The sequence below is a fragment of the Alnus glutinosa genome, chromosome 8 (assembly GCF_958979055.1).
Source record: "Alnus glutinosa chromosome 8, dhAlnGlut1.1, whole genome shotgun sequence".
Classification (NCBI taxonomy): Eukaryota; Viridiplantae; Streptophyta; class Magnoliopsida; order Fagales; family Betulaceae; genus Alnus; species Alnus glutinosa.
Window position 1 is genome coordinate 27,852,509 of NC_084893.1, and position 20,883 is coordinate 27,873,391.

The 20,883-nt window shown below is 36.3% G+C and overlaps 2 protein-coding genes across 2 annotated transcripts; both read left to right on the forward strand.

Moving 5' to 3' along the window:
- The first annotated feature begins 7,869 nt into the window (after window positions 1-7,869).
- Window positions 7,870-13,776, forward strand: LOC133875264 (65-kDa microtubule-associated protein 1-like). Its single transcript, XM_062313334.1, has 11 exons — window positions 7,870-8,026; window positions 9,014-9,069; window positions 9,186-9,280; window positions 9,380-9,583; window positions 9,730-9,987; window positions 10,099-10,314; window positions 11,013-11,168; window positions 11,258-11,569; window positions 12,318-12,405; window positions 12,977-13,125; window positions 13,259-13,776. The coding sequence occupies exons 3-11, from the start codon at window positions 9,209-9,211 to the stop codon at window positions 13,559-13,561; spliced, it is 1,758 nt and encodes a 585-aa protein (XP_062169318.1). The 5' UTR covers window positions 7,870-8,026; window positions 9,014-9,069; window positions 9,186-9,208; the 3' UTR covers window positions 13,562-13,776.
- Window positions 13,777-15,823: 2,047 nt separating this feature from the next.
- Window positions 15,824-20,597, forward strand: LOC133875273 (protein HOMOLOG OF MAMMALIAN LYST-INTERACTING PROTEIN 5). Its single transcript, XM_062313346.1, has 6 exons — window positions 15,824-16,042; window positions 16,139-16,239; window positions 17,251-17,360; window positions 18,188-18,263; window positions 18,443-18,583; window positions 19,528-20,597. Exons 1-6 carry the CDS (start codon window positions 15,949-15,951, stop codon window positions 20,395-20,397), a joined length of 1,392 nt encoding a protein of 463 aa, XP_062169330.1. The 5' UTR covers window positions 15,824-15,948; the 3' UTR covers window positions 20,398-20,597.
- Window positions 20,598-20,883: the final 286 nt, after the last annotated feature.

The window sequence follows — 20,883 nt, forward strand, 5'->3', positions numbered from 1 at the left end:
TGTTATTCAATCTAAAATTTTAAGTTTTATAAATTTGAGACTCACAGCATCACTGTACTCTTCATCAAACGGAAGCGTTATTAATCTTATAAGCCATTTACAATGTTGAGATTTGTGTGTAAATCTAAAATAGAATAAAAGCAGAATAATAGCGAAAGCAAGAAAGAGATAAAATAGACAGAATTTACGTGGTTTAATTCGATTTATTACCTACGTCTGCATGGTAAAGCTCAAATGACTACTTTGTGCTCATTAACTTGATTGTTTACAATATATAGGTCATTATTTATAATTGAATTAGCCGGTACCATACACTTTTGTGAGAGGGAGTACTAAGTAAGATCATAACATAATGTGTTGAGCAGGGGCGGAGCCAGGTTTCAAACATTGGGGGGGCCAAATTGAGAAAAAAAACTTTGGGGGGGCCAAAACTAAGAAAATAAAAAAAATAAGGGATAAAATTTAATTTAATTTAATTTTTTTTTCAGATTTTTTTTTTTTTTTTTGGAAACTCTTTGGCTTGGGGGGCCAAGCCAAAGAGTAGTTCCGCCCCTGGTGTTGAGGTTACGTCACCAACTATGAGTTTGAGTCCAACTATGTTATATTAATTACTCGGGACTCGATTTTTTTACACTCAAACATGTATAATTAATATGGTCAATTTAAAATCTCCCTGTTAAAGCACATAGATATGTCCATATAATAACCAGCTAGAGTGCATAAATAAGCAAACATGAGGTTCAGTATCAAGCTTGCAACACATTCGATCAATTAATAGAAGCCACAAGCTTTATGAATGAGACCCTCTACCACCTACATTTTTCATGGGTATTTAGTGAAAACTGTAATGGATATCAATTTTCATGGCCAACTTGGCAGCTGATCGAAAGTAATAATTAGTTATAGAAAGGCACATTAAACTAATTAACCGAATATATCATTAATTAAAGAGTCTCGGACGACTGTGATTAAATGGCCTTGTGTAGTAGTACCACTCCTCTTGTTTAGGGAGGAAATTGACTATTTCACCCATGTTGAGGAGTTCATCCCTTTTTGTTTATAAGATCGTCCATTCTATCTTCCTCTCGAATCAGGAGTGAGAATGATCATTCCCTGTAACCATTTTTTTATTCAATTATCAAAAAAAAAAAAAAAGAACAAGAATATGATACAAACTTAAAGAGTAAAATTCATTTTTGAGAATTGACTTGTAAGGGAAAAATGTTCGAGGAATCGAGAGCTTATATATACATGATTAAAATTACTTTTAATCGATATTTGATACTTAAATCACAACATATTATTATGCTCCGCAACCCGACTTCTAGACCTTATGATAGTTTATATATATATATATATATGGTATAACATACCCTTCAAAATCGACTTGCAAAAAGATGGAGCCTAAGAATTTTTATATGCATAATCAAAATTATACTTAACCAATGTGTTACACTTATCATCATAACATATATATAAAAAAAAATAAAATTAAAATTAAAAAAAAAAATAAAAATAAAATTGGTATTTGTAATTTTTTCCAATCAAATTACGTTATTGAATGTTCCATACCTTCATAATTCAAATATTAAAGAATTTGAGACTCTTTTTCCTATTTTTTAGTCTCTTATGAAAACAAGAGTTACAATAATTCAAGGTACAAAGTTATAAGAGTTACAAACACTCAAGAGATAAGAATTACAAGATGATAAATTATATTTATTATTGTTAATGTAGAAGTAAAAAAGAGAGTTTGATATACAATCAAATATGTAGTCAATAAAAAGCTTTCAAGTATAAATATAAGTCATAAATCGAACCATCTTAATTTTACGTGTTTCTCTTCCTTTATTTTCATCTATTGGAGCAAGTCTTAACATACCCACTCTTTATTCAAACAAATAAACTCCACAAATACTTTATTTATATCTACCGTCTTAATTACTGGAATCTGTATTCGCTGGCACGAAGGCAACCATGGAAGGATGTGACGGTCCACAGAGCATGTGAGGGTTTTGGCTGATTCAATGCACCCAAACAACTCCAATACATTCCTGTCTACCTCACATGAAGCAAGGCCTACAAAGCTTTATCTATATATTATATATATATATATGAAGCAAGGCCTACAAAATTGTTCCTATTAATTGGTCTACTGGTTCTCGATTTTCGGACACAACATGATCACCTGTTAAATCCCATCCACGTGGAGTCAATCACTAGTCAAACAGGGACTGGGAATAGAATAAATTGAATAATACCCACTCATATCCTATTATAAGTACCTATCAATATATTATTGATAGGTACTAATAATAGGATATGTCTAGTAAGCCCCCTCCCCATTTTAAACTCCATTGAGATTTTTACTTTAAATAATTCACAGACAAAGAACTGATCAATAAAAAAATGAGATATTTTTTTTCTATCTCTTTTCTTTCTTTCTTTCTTTTTATTTTTTATTTTTATTTTTTTTGTTGGCATAAAAGTGTCAATTTACATTTAGATCCATCTAAGGTAAAAAAGAAAAATTCTAATAATATATTGACAATGTCACATTAGTGAAAAGTTATAGAAGAAATACAAAAGAATAGAAAATAGCATTTCTCATTAAAAATAAATAAATTATTCTCTATTTCACTTGGCATTTATTCTAAAATTATGATTTTATTTTGTTATATTTAACGGGTATATATAATATTATGTTATTTAAAATTCAAAATGACATAGTAATATATATCATTACATCTATAAAATTTAATATTAACAATATTCATTTTACCTAATTCAATCAATAATATGTATAGTTTAATTTATTTTTTATTTTTTTGTAAGTACAGTTTCATTTTTATTGGTAACTAGCTTTCATACTCTTTGTTGGTTGGTGGAGTGATGCTTGTGCAATAAAGGAACTCTAAAAAGCTAGTTAAACGGACCCCCAGGTGGCAAGGTATTCTTTTTTTTTTTTTTCATTTGAATTTAATAATAATAATAAAATAAATAAATAAATAAAAAGACCCAAGGTACAAATCGACCAATAAATATTTTTTAATTTCATTATCTATTTTCTATAAAAAACCAATAGCGATGATAAACTGGTACACGTAATTGGCCTTAGAATTAAAATGCACTAATGCACGGATAAATCTCGAACACATATAATAGATCAAGCTTGGTTAGAAGAAATTCTTGACTGTATCAATGAAATTGTTTTGTTTGAACAATTTGTTATATTTATCTGATTGAATAATAAAAGTATTATATCTTTATTTCAAAAAAAGAAAAAAAACTAGAACACATGATGCCATTCGCCTAATCACTTAGATATTTTCATATTCAAATTTATTAGCTTTTTTAATAAAAGAATAGACGCAATGCTATCAAATTAATACTAGAGGTACTAATGCTTCGTTTGTTTCGGCGTAAAATGATTTATTTCGGTATTTTTCAGTATTTGATAAGGGTGAAAATAATAGTAAACCGAAAAATGATTTTTGTTTGACCAAAACTGCTTTGTAAATTTCGGAAAATGATTTACGCTTTTAAGGAAAATGATTTACACTTTTTAAAAACGTAAATAATTTTTCGAAGACGCCAGACGCATTCGACCACTTCTAAACGTCACAGTCAACCTTCACGTTAAAGCAGTCGACCATCACCGAAATCTTGCCGGTATCAAAATCCGACAACCTTAGGTCAATGTCACCGGAATCTGGCCAGAACGACTGGATTTGGCCATAATAGCCAGGCCAAAACTGCCGGCAGGATCTGGCCAGAACGGCCGGATTCCGATGGTTCTGGCAGTTTCCGACTGTTCTAGGCCGGATTCCAACAGTTTTGGCCGGAATCCGGCCAACCCAAATTTTGATGAGACTGTCCAGATTCTGGCCTTTATCTTATAGCTAGAATCCGGTAAAAGTGATCGAAATCCTGTCGGTCAGTGACAGAATCTTGTCTCCAGTGATTTTTATATTATTTTACATTAATATTTATATGTTTTGAATAAAAATTGATTTTTATAGGTTAATATGATTGAATAAAAATATAAAAAAATATTTGTGATTTTCTGTACGCACCAAACACCGAAAAATGTTTTTTTGAAAAATGTTTTCGGCGAAAAATATTTTTCAGAAAAATGACTTCCCTAAAACCATTTTACAACGGAAATCATTTTACGTCAAAACAAACGGAGCATAAATTTTTTACTTAGAAATGGATACTAAAATTATGTAAAGCTTATTCATTGGTACTCGTAGATTTTTTTTTTTATTAATTGTTTTAATCATCTCAAATGAATAAGCTCCACATCATCTTAGTATTTATCTCTTATGCTCCGTTTGTTTCGGTGTAAAATGGTTTCCGTCGTAAAATAGTTTCAGGAAAGTCATTTTTCAGAAAAATATTTTTCGTCGAAATCATTTTTTGGTGTTTGGTGCGTACGGAAAATTACAAATATTTTTTATATTTTAATTTAATAATATTAATTTAAAAAAATTAAATTTTATTCACAAAATAAAAAATAATATATATATATATATATATATATATATATATATATATATATATATATATATATATATATATATATATATATATTTTTTTTTTTTTTTTTTTTTTCTATTTGACATATATAAATTCCGGCAAAAGTTGCCGGAATCCGGCCATTTTTGCCGGATCCCGGTACAAAACGGTCGAATCCCGACCATTTGACCGGAAGCCGGCCGTCCTGGCCAGTTTCCGGCCAGCTGGCCGGATATTCGGCTGTTCTGGCCGAATCCGGCCAGATGCCGGGGGTCCGACCAGGATCTCGGCTAGACGGGCGATGATCCGAAGTTTTGGCCGGAGATCCGGCCAGTCTGGCCGGAATCTGGCATGGTATCCCCGAACGTTGCCGGATTCCGGCTTAATTTGTCGAATTCCAGCACCGACTGGAGTCGGAATTTGACTTGTCGAAATTCGGCAATAGACAACTGCTTGAACGTAAAGGTCGACTGCGTTGTTTAAAAGAGAGTCGACTGCATCTACTATCTACGAAAAATGATTTACGCTTTTAAAAAGCGTAAATCATTTTCCGAAATTTATTAAGCATTTTTTGTCAAACGGAAATCATTTTTCGGTTGACCATTATTTTCGTCCCTACCAAACACCGAAAAATACCGAAACTATTTTCCAGAAATCATTTTACGCCGAAACAAACATAGCATTAATAAAAGATTTAGTACTTCTAATATTACTCTTTTTATATATGTCTTCCTGTGTATCTAAAGAGAAAATGTTTTTCTTCTTATGTAAATTCTAACTATTTAGCAAGTGTTAATGATGGCTATCCTAACTAGGTAATATAATTATCTAATAATATAGACAAGGTAACACCCAATTATGATTATTGATTGTGAGTGGAAAAAGGTTCAAACAAAACTAATTACTTTTAAAAGCTCTAAAAATATCAAAAAGCTTTGCATGCGATGCATTTGGATAGAGACCTATTTGATTCGTGATGACACCTAAGTCGTGACAAAGACTTTTGTCCCCACAAATCTCATTTTGCTTTTACATGCACCCATACTTTCTATTTATTTATTTATTTTCAGAAAATTATTTTTGAATGTTTTATTGCTCCTTTCTAGTCACCAAGCATATGCCCTTAGTTCTTGAATTTATTACACAAATACCACTTCCATCTTGATTTTAATATGTTTTTATTTGGAAGCACTTTGGGGGGAAACTTATGGTATATGTATTTTTGGTTTTAAAGAATAAGTTGATAGGACACTAAATCTTTAACCAATACTACTTGTAAAGAGAAGAAAAGTTAATCACAAAGTGTTTCATTGGAGCTAATTGATTTGATTTTTTAGCCCTCATTTTGTTAGATACACATTCTTAAGCCCCTGATAATAAAGGAACGTCAATGATCTAGGTAGCAGTGGCTAGGATATAGTAAATACATCCTCAGTTCATTTCTTATGCACCCGCCAGTTTTTATCAGGTTGGATTCGGCTAGCTTATGAGGATTTATCAAGAATGAGTCTGTTTGGGCCGATTAACAGACTGAATAGGTCAATTTCTAGAAGAGCTTATTATATGGTACATCAAATACCTCTTGGTCTAAGAATCTAGGGTGAGAAAATCATAACTAGACAAAGTTTTTAAATTCAGTCTATTAAATTGACATGTCTTTAGAATATAAAATTTTTACATGAATTTTTAATATGATTAACAGAACTGCGATTCTCACATCCAATTTTAAAAATGTATATCAACTTAATATAATAAATTACAATAATTTTCTTTAACCCAATTTAAATAAAGATTTGGCTTATATGCTTACTACAATTTTTTTAATGGCCTATATTTAATTCTATTTTATTTTTTTTTACATAAAAGAAAGAGACAGTAAAATCAAATCTGAACCGTTGAAGCACCTAAGCCAAATCTTTAAAAAAAAAAAAAAAAAAAAATCTGAATCAATTTGATGAAAAGCTTTGTTCTAACAAGAAGGACATGCAAGTACAATAACAATTACATGGGTTGAAAAATGGCCCAAACTCATTGTATCAAAGTTTATTATCAAAGCTCTTGAGCTACCAAAGAGCAACTTAATCTGCTCCTCACCTAATTAAACAACGATAAAGTTTTCCTTTTAATTGAATTTGATGATTTTTTTTTTAATTTTTTTTATTTTTTATAACCCAGTCTATTAAGCTAACATATATTCAAAATACATGTAATTCTCACATACATTTTTAAAAATGCATGTGAGAATCACATTCTTTATAAAATTCTCACATGTTTTATAAAAAATACACCTATAAATTGATTTTTTTTTTTTAAACCCATTTTAAACGAAAATTTTGTTTCATAAAAAAAAAAAAAAAAAAGAAAGAAAGAAAGAAAAGAAGCCCATTAAAAGTTCTACCCAAGTAAAACTTTATGTAGGCCTTTTAACCCATTTTCCCTGCCCTACACTTGGGGTCCCACAAAAATGTGTCCAGCCTGGTCAGTCTTTCTCGGGCATGGGCCCTAAGGCGCCATTGTTTCGTCCACTGGTCTCAAATCAGCGGACTGCTTCACTCTTTGGTAGATAAGCCCCACAATTCCACAAATCAATGCTTGTACAGTTGCTGAATTTGAGAACCTCAATCATGAGGGTTTTTAGAAATCAATCTTATTCTTGGTGCTTCCTTCCTTTTAATATCATATCTCTCTCTTCTTTTGCCATACACCAAACCAACATATAATATTGGAGGAATCAATGTGAAATTATAATCCGTCCACTTTATGAGCACTATTTATATTTATTCTGTCGATACGAGACTACGGTGTTACAATTACCCATTGCTTAATCTAACAATTTAAATTTACAAATGTATAAAAAATTTCCTATAAAATGGATTAGAGGAATTTTCGCTGCCCCAGTATATAATACTGTCACGTCTCCTTAGAGCATGTGCCCTTTTAATACTCATCTTAAAAAATTATGTGATTTTATACGATTAAGAGATAAATGACATTTTTATAAACTGAATTGTAGGAAATTTCTCGAACTCAATTTTTATAAATGTTATACAATTAAAATGACTAGACAGTAAATATATGTATTTACTTTTTTTTTTTTACTGATACTAATTGAAGGGGTTAATTTTTTTAATGTACATTATTAAGTTGTACGAGTAGTTACCGAATAGAATTACTCGTTGGTTCGTAAATAACCATGCGCCAGTCAAAGGGTCAAACCAGCAACTGCACAAAAGTCACTCTCTCCCAGTGTCATATTCGTAAATAACGCGGGAAACACGGGGCATTTTCAGAATAGATTTTCTGGACAATCAGACATAGCATAAGAGGGCCCCAGCTCGTCCGTCCATTTACCTCTGCGCGGACTCTCTCTCACTTTCTTTCTTTTCTTTGGTGACTTCTAAGTCTAACCTTCACTCTCTCTCCGTCTTCTCACAAACACTGAGGCAAGGTCGCTTAGATCTGAGACCACAAACCCCAAAAGCCCAAGCTCCAAGGACGGTCTTGGGTAAGCATTTTTCTCTGCTCAACTCTCAACTCTATCTTTTTGTTAAATTCTTTGGTCACTAATGTAGCTATCTCCGTGCCACTCTGAGACTCTGAAATCTTCTTTTATAAGTGCTGTTTGGTTTCTGGGTTATGGACCTTATGGTTGTCTTGATCCAGAACAGGGAGAGATCTGGCTGTTCTGGGAAAAAGCTCTAGTTTTGATTGTGTTAAATGTAGGATTTTATAGTTAGTGGTTGATGATAGTTTTTTTTTTGGGGGGGTGGTGTTGAAAATGTGGGTTTGTGTTGTAAAGGCTTGGATTTGAAGTGAATTCTTAGTGATTGTGATGTAGGGATTTGTAGCTTTGCTTGAGCTTGAGATCTTGTTCTCGAAGCTTGTTTCTTGGTTAATGGGGTCTGTAGTTTTGGATTTAGTGAATTGATTTGGTTATTAGTGGGGTCTGAGTAGATGCCACGTTTGTTTGGTTGCTGATAAAAAGTGAAAGAATGAATCATTTGTGGGTTTGAGGGGACTGAACTAATGCTCTGTTTGGTTGATGGGAAAATTTTGGTAGGATACAATTGAACTTTTCATTCTTTGGTTTATGTTTTATGACACTTCTCAATATGAAAATCTTAAGCTGTCAGTTGAAGGGAGGTTTTTGTTTTCTTGGCTCCCGATTAATGTAATGTTCAAGATTCAGAATTTTGGTTTCGCGTTCTTTTTTCACATGCTCTCACTAATGAGATGTGACTTTTATGTTCTGTGCTGGAAGCTTTATTTAGGTATCGAACTTCATAGGGGTTTAAGAAATGATGTTGAGAATTAGTTGGCAAATGATTTTATGATTTCTAATGTTGAACAAGTGTGTTGGATGAAATGAAGACCAAAATCTTGTTGTGGGTCTTTTAGAGTTTCTCATGGCTCCTTTATTGTATCATTCTCTACTTACTATTATTCTTGAGCATTTCTACTGATGATTTATCTATTTTTACGATTGATGCAGACAGGTTTGCATGTTTTACTTGATCACTCAAGTGGTCTTCCTCGCTCGTCAATAAGGTATAAAGATTTGGTTTTATGTTCCTTCTGCTTTTGTGTACTCTGGATAAGATGTCTTGATCCTGCCAGAAAGAGCATGGGATGGCTTTATGTACCTTACACTCTCTGTAATGCAGGTTAGGTTGTGGTGTTGACGTGAATGGCGGTGACTGATGCACAAAATCCCCTTCTTGGAGAAACAACATGTGGTTCTTTACTGCAGAAACTGCAGGTAGATTATCTTTCTTATTTGGACTGCCAGCCTGTGTTTACTGCTCATATGTATGGTCTATGCATATTGTCTTCTAAATTATTGCATTATCTGCTGCAGGAAATATGGGATGAGGTTGGGGAAAGTGATGAGCAACGGGACAAGATGCTTCTTCAGTTAGAGCAGGACTGCTTGGATGTATACAAGAGGAAGGTTGAGCAGGCTGCAAAGTCCAGGGCACAGCTTCTTCAGGCCTTGTCAGATGCCAAACTTGAACTTTCCACTCTTTTATCAGCCCTTGGAGAAAAAAGTTTTGTTGGAATTGTGAGCAATTACTGAATTTATCCCTACATTGTCTAAAGTATTTTAGGAAGTGAAAGTAACTGCTATGAGGATGCATTCAATACTATGTTTTAGTGTACATTGACAGATGAACTGGTTTCCCATGGATTTCTTTGGTTTAATTACAGCCTGAGAAGACTTCAGGGACAATCAAGGAACAGCTTGCAGCCATAGCACCGGCACTTGAACAGCTGTGGAAACAAAAAGAGGAGAGGGTAGAGGAGTTTTCTGATGTTCAGTCACAGATTCAAAAGATTTGTGGAGAAATCGCTGGGAACTTGAACTTTAACGATCAGACAGGGACTCCTGCAGTAGATGAGGCTGATCTATCCCTGAAAAAGTTGGATGAATATCATGCCCAACTTCAAGAACTTCAAAAAGAGAAGGTAAAACTTTTATATTGATGAACAATACATCTCTTACTGACAGATTTGACCATAACATTGGCTATACTTGCATTGGGTTCGTGATTGCTAATTGGTTATTTTATCCGGCAGAGTGAAAGGTTGCACAAGGTCCTTGATTTTGTGAGCACTGTGCACGATCTTTGTGCTGTCCTTGGGATGGACTTCTTCAGTACTGTTACCGAGGTTCATCCAAGCTTAAATGACACTACTAGTGTGCAATCCAAAAGTATTAGTAATGATACTCTATCTAGACTGGCTAAGACAGTCTTAGCACTAAAAGAAGACAAGAAACAGAGGCTGCACAAGGTAACTTCTTTAGTTTTTGACTTTTGGTTCCCTACATTTTTTAACCTTGGTTTACAGCATGGTTGCTTGGTAATGTGCCATATGTGCTACTAGATAGAAAACCGTGTCAACTTTACTTGGATATATATATATAGAGTACATTTTTGCACTGACAGATAAAAAATTCGTTCTTATCTATAAAAAATTTGTACTTTTTATGCATAAAAAGTAAGCATAAAATCTATTATGATGCCTTTTTCTATCAGGGGATTCATCCCTGAGAAGTTTTTATTGTGATTTAGAAGATGTTCACATAACACTTATGTGAAGGTTCAATTTTTTCACATGAGATGTAGCAGAATTCGAACATCTTCCTTCGGTTCAAGAAATAAAAACTTTGGTTTCATGTGGTTGTTTCATTGTTGCTTCACATCTCATAGGGATTTAAAACACAATATATAATCAGCAGTTGTAAATATCATTTGTATAGCCATCTAAAGTATATTTTGTTTCATATCAATAGGAGGTGCTGGGTCTGTATACTTATTCTGAATGAGGTGCCACAATTCAGTTTCTTTGGTGTATTTTCTTCTCTATTTTGGCCTCCTATTTTCCGGGCTCCTGGACACTTTTTGTATGCATTGTTGCTTTGAATTTTTGCTTGTTTGTTTGCATTCCAATAAATTGATGTAACTTTAGTATGTATCTCTCCTTCACAGCTCCAAGAGTTGGCCACTCAGCTAATTGATCTGTGGAATCTGATGGATACCCCCATTGAAGAAAGGAGATTATTTGACCATGTTACCTGTAACATATCTGCTTCAGTGGATGAAGTGACTGTTCCAGGGGCTCTTGCTCTGGATCTGATTGAGCAGGTATTTAAAGTCTGACGAGTTCACGGAACTGTAAGATTGAATAAATGATGGTGGTTCTGTTTACTTATATTTTCTTGTTATGTTGTAAGGCTGAGGTGGAAGTTGAAAGGCTTGATCAGCTGAAGGCAAGCAGGATGAAGGAAATTGCCTTTAAGAGGCAAGCAGAGCTTGAGGAGATATTTGCCCATGCTCATATAGAAATAGATCCGGAGGCTGCTAGGGAAAAAATTATGGCGCTTATTGACTCTGGCAATGTTGAACCTACTGAATTACTCACTGACATGGATAATCAGATAGCAAACGCAAAAGAAGAAGCTCTCAGCCGAAGAGATATACTGGACAAGGTTGAGAAATGGATGTCAGCCTGTGAAGAGGAGAGTTGGCTTGACGACTACAATCGGGTGTGTATAGTCTTTCTATGGATATGCTATGGTTTTGACCACTGTGATGAGGAAAAATGGGGTCATATTGCCATATTGTTGTCATCTCTTTCAACTCAACCCCGTGAGATTGAAATAAATGTTTGTACAATTGCCCTATGGGTGCAAGGGTGGAGTTTGTCATTACGACTTTGCATGTGTGCAACTAACATGAATTCAAAATTAGGTTCGATGTGTTGATTTCCACATCCAAATACCCTTACCCATGTCTGCCTTTCCTTCCATAGTAATTAGTTGTTGAGAACACATAGTGGAATTAGTGAAAATAAGATGTGAAGTTCATTTTGTTGTTGAAGGGTTAAAAGAGAAAAAAACTGGGAAAGAATTGACTATGGTATCTTCAGTGCCCCACTCTGCAAAGTAAATGAAGACTCACATTGCTTCTCTCTTTTTCTCAAATGTGCTTAAAGAGCTGGATTAGAGCTGGATTAACCACTTCAGTTAAGAGCTTTACTCTAGTTTTTCAGATATTCTCTGGAACCCCTTAGATCCATTTGAATAATTGCCTGCTTTGTTACAATATATAAACTTGTAATCCCCCACTTCCTAGTAAGGAAACACGTCCATCTAACACTGACTAGAGACCAGCAAAAAGTGATCCTGACAGAAGATTATGATACGAATAGCGGCAGATATTACAGGCGTGAACTTCCATGTGAATGTTATTCTCACTGCTGACTTTGGGTGCTTTTAATCCTTGTTGAAACAGGATGAAAACAGGTACAATGCAAGCAGAGGTGCACACTTAAACCTCAAGCGTGCAGAAAAAGCCCGCATTCTGGTCAACAAAATTCCAGGTATGTGTAGAACCAGAAGACTAACATAGTTATAGCAGCTTAGTTGAACTTGAAGTTTCTGTATTTTGCAGAAGTTGATATGCATTGATGGATGTCTGTGCGCCTCCATGTATCCAGATCTTTTACTGAACAAGCTTTAGACATTAATGTATGTAGCAATTTGTTGCTATCATAGGCTTCCTTATGAGCTGGCTGCTGCTTGCATTTGTAGCCCTCATTTTACATTAGCAGCATGATGTCACAAGCTTTTAGATGAGTTGAATGGAGAGAGCAGACCCTAAATTTAGATCGTGAACGAGAATTTACTATCTTCTAACCAATACTTTGGAGTGTAAATAAACTTTAATGTTGATCAGGTGGCAGGTCTGATGGAAGTGAAATTATTTTTTGTGGATTGCCTTGAGGTGGTAACTAGATTTTTATTTGGACTTCCAAAATAAAGTGACTCCAAGAACTGTCTTTAGCCACTGATGGATGGCATAATCTCTAACAAGCTTTATCCTAATATGAGCTCTGCTTGAATGCATATGTGCCTTCAATTTCCAATTGATTGGTTTTTCTGGCTGTGCAGCACTGGTTGACACATTGGTTGCCAAGACTCGGGCATGGGAAGAAGATCGCGGCATATCATTTACTTATGACGGTGTTCCTCTTCTTGCCATGCTAGACGAATATGCCATGCTTAGGCATGAACGAGAAGATGAGAAACGGAGGATGAGGGTAAGTTTTGATTGACGGGGTGATCGAATGATTTCCGATCATTAGATGGGTTGAAGCATGTGCCCAAAGTTGGAGAGCATAATTTTGTTTCACATTTACTATTTGAATTTTGTTTCACCTTTGCGCTTTGTAGGACCAGAAGAAGTACAATGAGCAGCAAAACACAGAACAAGAAGCCATTTTTGGTTCAAGGCCCAGCCCAGCTCGACCTGTCGGCACAAAGAAGGTAGTTGGCCCTCGTGCCAATGGTGGTGCCAACGGAACTCCTAGCAGACGGTTATCTCTTAATGCTCATCAAAATGGGGCCAGGTCTGCAGTGAAAGATGGAAAGAGGGATAATACTAGACCAGTTGCCCCTGTGAACTATGTAGCCATATCGAAAGATGATGCTGCCTCCCATGTTTCTGGTACCGACCCAGTTCCAGCTTCACCATGATTGGTCATAAGAGAGAGCTACGTAGGTTTACACCCCTGTGATGTTACTATTGTTACTACTACTAGTTTGCGTTGTAGGAAATATGGTCTGTGAAACAGCGAGTAAAGTTGCAGATAGAACTGTTTGTAGTGTTGTGTGTGATATTAACATTTCGAAGCTTTTCCAATAATGTTGCTTATACACAACCTTCCTTGTCCCTATCTTGAGGGAGCTCTCATCTGGCAAAAATCACAGCCTGCCTTGTCCCTACTTTAAGGGAGCTCTGATCTTGCAATAATCACAACTTTCCTGGCCAAGGAGGAGCTCGAGAGTCGGGAGAAGTTTACTAACTGTGCGTGTGTGCAGCTTAAATTCTTAAAAGTGGTAATTTAACATAGCACGAAAGTAGAAAGTAGAAGTCCCGAGTTCAAATCTTCATCTTTCATTATACCTTCAATTAGTTAAATTATTTCATGTGTTAAGTTTGTGGTTTGGCAAAGAAATGTGATTGGTGTTAAGAGTATTTGGTGACTGCTAAGATTGAAGAGAGGTTTGAATTGGGATTTTTTGTTATTAGACCATTTGAATTTATTTGAAATTCAAGCAGCTTAAAAGAGGAGGGATCTGTTGTAGATCGTATCTTGCCAATGACACTATTTTCTATTTTCAAGAATTGTTTTTGAAAACAATTTGTTAAACCCTTTCTATAGAAAAAGAACAGAAAAAAAAAATGATGTATTGTTTTTGTTCTCTAAAACACTTTTCCAAAATGAAAACAGAATCACCTTTTACCATGATTCGTAAAATGTTGATTGTGTAAATTTATATGGACTTCCCTGCTCTGTGGGCTTTAGTTTTTAACAAGCCTACAGTGCCTGGAGCAACCCACGACTTTTGCAACCAAAATACAAAGACTACGGCCACTTTTACTTCTCTGGAGAAAACTCTAGTGGTCTGAACCAAGCTTGAAGTCTGTTGTTTGCCGGGAAGGGGGCCTGGTGCTTTTTGTTTCCCCATGGTGTTTTCCATGGGGATGGGTGTTGTTCTCCCAGCCATTTAGGCTGTGGAGTTTGGGTTCTCCGAGTCCTCCGGGCTATGGAGTTTTGTGCTTATTTGTGTTTGGTTTTTTCTTTCTTCTCGTCTTCTCTGGCAGGAGGTTCTTCCCGAGGCGTCCGGCGGGTGCTCTCTGTTTTCGTTTTTGTCTCATCGGTGGAGGGCGTTAGTGCCTAATATGTCTATTCTTTGGATGCTAGATCTACGCTTAGCCATCGGTTTTCTAGAGACACGCGCCACTCAGTTAGGTTCACCGGCGTCGTCTTGTTCCGCTGCTGTTTGTTCTGGTCGTCGGGATCATTGGTGACCAGCACGTGATCGTCATGCGCCAGTAAAGTTTTCTATTCGTCGGGCGCGTGGAGGTCTCGTTCCGGCGTTTTTCTCGCCGGGCAAAGGCAGTGGCCGGGCACCGGGGGACTGATCTGATGGTTGGCGAATTCGGGGGAGGCGCGTGTTGTACACGCGCCGGTCTCCGGCGAAGACATTGTTTATCCTTTGACGTGTTGGGTTGAATTTTTTGCTAGTTGTGTTTGTGTATTCTCTTGTTACTAGGTACAATTGCCTATGTGTGGCTCAAATTTTACTAGAATTTTCTTTGTTAGGAGCTGATTGTAATTTTAGTGAAATTTGAGACTCTACATATGTAATTGTTTTTTAAGTCAGATCCTTCTGACTTAAGAGTGTGTGGGGGGTATGTCCCTCATTGCTTACCTTGTAGCCTTCTGGCATTTAGATGTTAAATAGCACGTGCTATTTGTTAAAAAAAAAAAAAAAAAAAAAAGCCTACAGAGTGCCTGAAGGGTTGTCCATCCAACTGCTGTCACCTTGACAACAACCAAAGTGTCCCCCTCCCAACATATATATCTTTAAGGTTTCTTCTACCACACACACACACATATAAAAGGTTTCTTCCACAACTACTACCATAAATTATTCTAATTTATAACAAGTGACCGACCCAAGGTCATCGAGTTGAGCCGCTTCAAAATTTTATAGTTTTTTTTTTTTTTATTTATTTATTTATTATTATTTATTTTATTTATGAGCTTCAAAATTTTGAATTGAAAGAATTTTTCAACCACTCAATTTATAAGAAATTATTTATGGGAAATGGTTCTTTATGACGTGGAAATGTACGTAATGGAATTTTATGACGTGGACGTTGAGGGACGTGTACGTTTCCTTAGGCTCCAGAGGTGAATTTCTCAAAGAGAAGGGACCAATCTTTCAATAAATCTTAGCGTCGAAGAATAAGACTCCGCAAACGACGTCGTATCTCAGAATCTCAACGCAGAAACCAATTTCAGAATCAATAGTCTCTCTGCACCTCAACTCTCTGAGTAGTTTCCGATTCGATGGCGAGCGAGAACGAGCCCGCGAAACTCCTCTTGCCGTACCTCCAACGAGCCGATGAGTTGCAGAAGCACGAGCCTCTCGTTGCCTATTACTGTAAGTCTCTCTAATCCACGAACTCTAAAAACCTAGTCCCTTCCATTACGGCGCCGTAGGGTCCCTCAATCCGATATGATCTGTTGCTGTTATCAGGTCGATTATATGCGATGGAGCGAGGGTTGAGGATTCCCCAGAGCGAGCGCACCAAGACTACCAATTCCCTCCTCGTTTCCCTCATGAACCAGCTCGAAAAGGTCCTCTACTTTGTTTTCCCTAATATTTTTCTTATTGGCGATTTTGATTTTGGCGAATCGGTATAATTTTCATTTGACTGTTTGGTTGCTGAGAAAAGCTGATAAAAAAAGCGTGCGTCTGTGCGTCTTGGTTAATTTAGTCTAAGCTGTATTGCACTGGTACTGAGGCTTCCGCGTGAGCGTTAATTTTCCGGTTGCCTGACCTAAATGTGCTACAAACGATTGTTTGGATCCGCTTTTGCAGCTTAAGCCTGAAACAATTTATGCTTCTGCTGCCTGTAATGCCCTCACATTGTTTACGGGTTTCTTCCGTAGTGAAGTGGTTGGTGTAGGTCTTAGGTTCAAGTCTTATTATATGTCAGGCTAAGGAAGAAATAACTATTTTTGTAAGCACGGAAGGGTTTCATTAGGTATATAAATTCCTTGATAGTTTCGGTATGGAGGGTTAGAAATTTTGAACCTTTCAGAGTGGAAGTAAGTAGTTTGAGGGGAGCTAATAGTAACTAGAATGTCTACTAAAGTTCGCCTAATGTTTGTATAGTTGTCATGGACCTCATGGTGCTCCAAATGATATTGAATTTTTGAGTTTTTATTTATTTATTATTATTGGCAAATTTCCAAATTCTAATTAGTTCCAACATCCAAAGAAATATTGGAATACTGTCTCATTTTGACCTTGACTAATACTTATTGTTGAAATCATGATTTAAAATAACTTTGATGGTTGTATATCTTAGACATTACGAGGTCAATTCTTAAAGATATCTTAATGATTTTTAGGAGTGCTGCTTTTTGAATTTTGTATGGGTTTCATAGTAGCAATAGACTTAACTAATAGATGTTACATGTAGAAATGGGAGGGGAATCTACTGCCAATTAGCTGTTGTAGCAAATAGATTTGACCTGTTAACATGGACTTTTGTCACTTGAAGATCTGTAAAAATTTATATGGCTTGGGTTGTCTCTATATCTTTCACCTTATCGACGTGAGCTGATAGTGGAAATTTACAGGACAAGAAATCATTGAAGTTGGGGCCTGAAGACCACTTATATCTGGAGGGATTTGCCTTAAATGTCTTTGGGAAGGCAGACAAGCAAGACCGTGCTGGACGATCCGATTTGTATGTCAAATCTTGTTTCTTATATATGACTGTCATGTGAAAAGGCATTGAATGCCTATGCCTCTTGACTAACCTCTAACTGTAATCTTAGAGACTCCAGTTTTTTTAGGTCTGCACCTTTGGTTGTGAGGCACTGACGGAATGTGAATTGCCTTGAAACAGTTCATTTGAGCCATTATGTTTAATAGGAAAAAACTAAAGAAAGATTGGCTTTGCCCTGATGTGCATAGCATGATGAGTTTTTAGAGTTTGTGCATGCACTTACTATTTATGGTGCTACATTGAGTGGAGTGATGGGACGGGATTATTGTGTCTGTTGTAATATATTTTGGAAATCTTTACTGTAGAACCACTACCTCGCAATGCTGTAATTCTGAAATTCTTTGGACCTTTTTGTTTATTTATTTATTGAACTACGGCTCAATATGAACTATTTAAGCAAGAACATGACCGATGTTTCTTGAACTTTGACATTTCTTGTCCTAATTAATTGTTCGAACGTATTGAATTCCTTTCTTAAAGGTTAGTTACAATTTTGGATTCTATACAAGCTTGAGCATTGAAATTTATTTTAAAATTTCATGTGAATGAGGTATGAGATGCATTAGATGGACATGATATGTTGGATCATGAATCCAATTCTCTGTGACTATTAAGGTATGTTATGAATTCACCGTCTCCTGAGCTAACACATTTGAGAACTATTGGGTGGTGGATATGTCCTTGGTCATTTATCCCATGTGCAAAATGTTTTCATTTATGATACTAAGGCCTTTCATATATATTCTCTGTAATTGATTTTGGCATTTTATTTCAACTTGCTACAGGACTACTGCAAAAACATTTTACGCTGCAAGCATTTTCTTTGAGATTGTTAACCAGTTTGGTGTACTTCCGCCTGATGTGAGTTTCGGATCATGGTATTTATTGCATATTGATGCCTCATTTACCATGTAAAAGCTTCTAAGTCTCAGGGAGTTGAATGATTTGGCTATTGACACATCATTTATATTGTTCTTAATTGCAATAGAGGAACATATGAGAGGCTTTTGTAGTTTACTAGTGATGACCCTCTTTTACAGCTTGAGGAGAAGCAGAAGTATGCAGCTTGGAAAGCAGCAGATATAAGGAAAGCTTTGAAAGAAGGAAGGAAGCCCATACCCGGCCCACCTGCTGGTGATGATGATCTATCAGTTCCATCAAATTCAGCTACTGGTGCATATGTACGGTTCTAAACTCAGCGGTAGATTACTCTTGTAAAATAGAAGAAGGGGATATTATCAGAATTATCAAATGAATCAGCATGACATGTGACAAACCTGCACAGACACTCATACTAGGACACATGTCGACATATGCATCTGTAAGTTCTTTGTGGGGGTGGGGCAACTGTAAACTTAATAGAAAAGTACATATGGCAATATAGCCGTTGGGGTACAAGAGGAAAGTAGCGAGAGAATAATGCTAGCTGTAGGTTTTATATGGAGAGAGTATCCGAGTGTGTGATTGTTGGGGAAGGTTGCCTTGATTCACTGCTGATTGATCTAGGGTTTGTGTGGGGGCTGCTGGGGTTTGTGTGCTGTCCATGCGTGAGTTTGAGGTGGTAGTGGCGGCTGCTGAGTGGGATCCGGATATGTGATGTGAGTTGACTAACATATACTTAACAGCAACCATTAATATAATACCATTCCCACTCCTTTTCTCCTCCTTTTATTCCATTGTGGACAATGAAATAATATACTGAAGAATTTTAGCTTAGTTTGTTCATGAATAAGCTAAAGAAGGTTAGGCGTTGCTGTTTGTAGCAAAGATATATATATATTTTTTTTTTTCTTTTTCCATGATAAACAATCTCAATTACCGTAGAAAGTGTCTTTCAGTTTAAAAGGCTTACTCTAAAAAAGTCGTGTTGTTCTCGCATTGTACCCACCAAGTCTATTAAACCTGAAATTTGATAAAGTCTCCTGATTTTTCATAAATCAGAAGTTCTTACTGTTTTAAATTAATAGTTAGACAAAATATAGTGATAAGGCAGTTAATATTTAGAGAGTTCACTGATTTTGTGATAAATGATTTTACTGTAGAAGTATCTAATCCGCACTTGCATTAGCTAAAAGTCATTTAAGTATAACAATTTCAAGAATCTTTTCCTATGTTATCCTTGCAGGAACTTGGGCCAAGTGAAACTTCAGTTTCCAGTCCTGGACCTGAATCTGATCTATCACCTCAGTTCCAAAACAACCAGCATTCTACACATATTCCTCCACCTCAGGTCCATGATAAAGACAACCAACATTTTACAAACATTCCTCCAGCGGTTCAGTTCCATGATAAAGACAACCAGCATTTTACAAACATTCCTCCAGCGGTTCAGTTCCATGATAAAGACAACCAGCATTTTACAAACATTCCTCCAGCGGTTCAGTTCCATGATAAAGACAACCAGAATTCTGCATATGTTTCACCATCACCTCCTTCTTACCCTACTTCCGGTTTTCCTTCCCACGATTTTCATCCTCCTCCTGCAACAAACAGCTCAGAAAGCCCTACTTATTCTCAGCCACACAATTATCAATCCTACCCACAAGAACCTCAACAACCTCAACAACCCCAACAACATTTGCCTTCTAATTACTCTTCTCATGAAACTTCCCCTTACTCTTATCCTCATTTTCAAACTTATCCCAGTTTTACAGAGAGCAGCCTCCCAGCAGTTCCATCTCACTATCCTTCTTACTATCAGGGCTCTGATGCGTCCCTCTCTCACCAATCAGCTCCTCCTGCAGTGACAAACTATTCATCAACTGCCCCATACCATTCAACCAGCACAAATGGGAGAGTTTCAGAACCGTCCCCTCCTCCTGCTCAAACATTCCAATATGACAGTAACTATCAACCCGCACCTGAGAAAATTGCTGAGGCACACAAAGCTGCAAGATTTGCAGTAGGGGCGCTGGCATTTGATGATGTGTCAGTCGCTGTAGACTTCTTGAAGAAATCACTTGAACTGCTGACAAATCCATCGGCTGGTCAATGAGTTTCCAATGTCTCGCATAATGGGGAGTCTACAGGTGGTTCTATCTTTTGTTTGTTATATGTTGCACGGTTTGATTTGTAAATGTCATCGGATTTATAAATGAAATGGTTATTGTTTATGTCTTGACACAACGTGAATGAAATTATTGTAAGCAATAGTGTATTAACTCATGAAGGGCAATGTTGTGGACTGTGTCAAAAGTCTATGTGGTGGTTGTCGGATAAGAATTGAAGAAAAGCAATGCCTCTGGACTGCCTCAAAAAAAGTCTGTGGTGTCGGATTGTGTCATGGAAAAAGTGGTCATAATAGTAATGCCGCAGAGGCAATTGATCTTCCAGCCGAGGCTCAAATTATACAGTGTGGATAAGAACTGCAGAAAGTGCTTCTGGACTGCCTCAAAAAGTCGGTAGTGTCGGATTGTGTCATGGAAAAAGTGGTCATAATAGTAATGCAGCAGAGGCAATGATCTTCCAGCTGAGGGTCAAG

What these genes read in the sequence shown, in the direction of transcription:
- LOC133875264 (XM_062313334.1), top strand. Translation starts at nt 9,209, where the DNA reads ATGGCGGTGACTGATGCACAAAATCCCCTTCTTGGAGAAACAACATGT. An exon ending in AGAAACAGAGGCTGCACAAG is followed by an intron (nt 10,315 to 11,012) that starts GTAACTTCTTTA and finishes TCTCCTTCACAG; the next exon opens with CTCCAAGAGTTGGCCACTCA. An exon ending in GGCTTGACGACTACAATCGG is followed by an intron (nt 11,570 to 12,317) that starts GTGTGTATAGTC and finishes TTGTTGAAACAG; the next exon opens with GATGAAAACAGGTACAATGC.
- LOC133875273 (XM_062313346.1), top strand. Translation starts at nt 15,949, where the DNA reads ATGGCGAGCGAGAACGAGCCCGCGAAACTCCTCTTGCCGTACCTCCAA. An exon ending in GCCTCTCGTTGCCTATTACT is followed by an intron (nt 16,043 to 16,138) that starts GTAAGTCTCTCT and finishes TGCTGTTATCAG; the next exon opens with GTCGATTATATGCGATGGAG. An exon ending in ATTCAGCTACTGGTGCATAT is followed by an intron (nt 18,584 to 19,527) that starts GTACGGTTCTAA and finishes TTATCCTTGCAG; the next exon opens with GAACTTGGGCCAAGTGAAAC.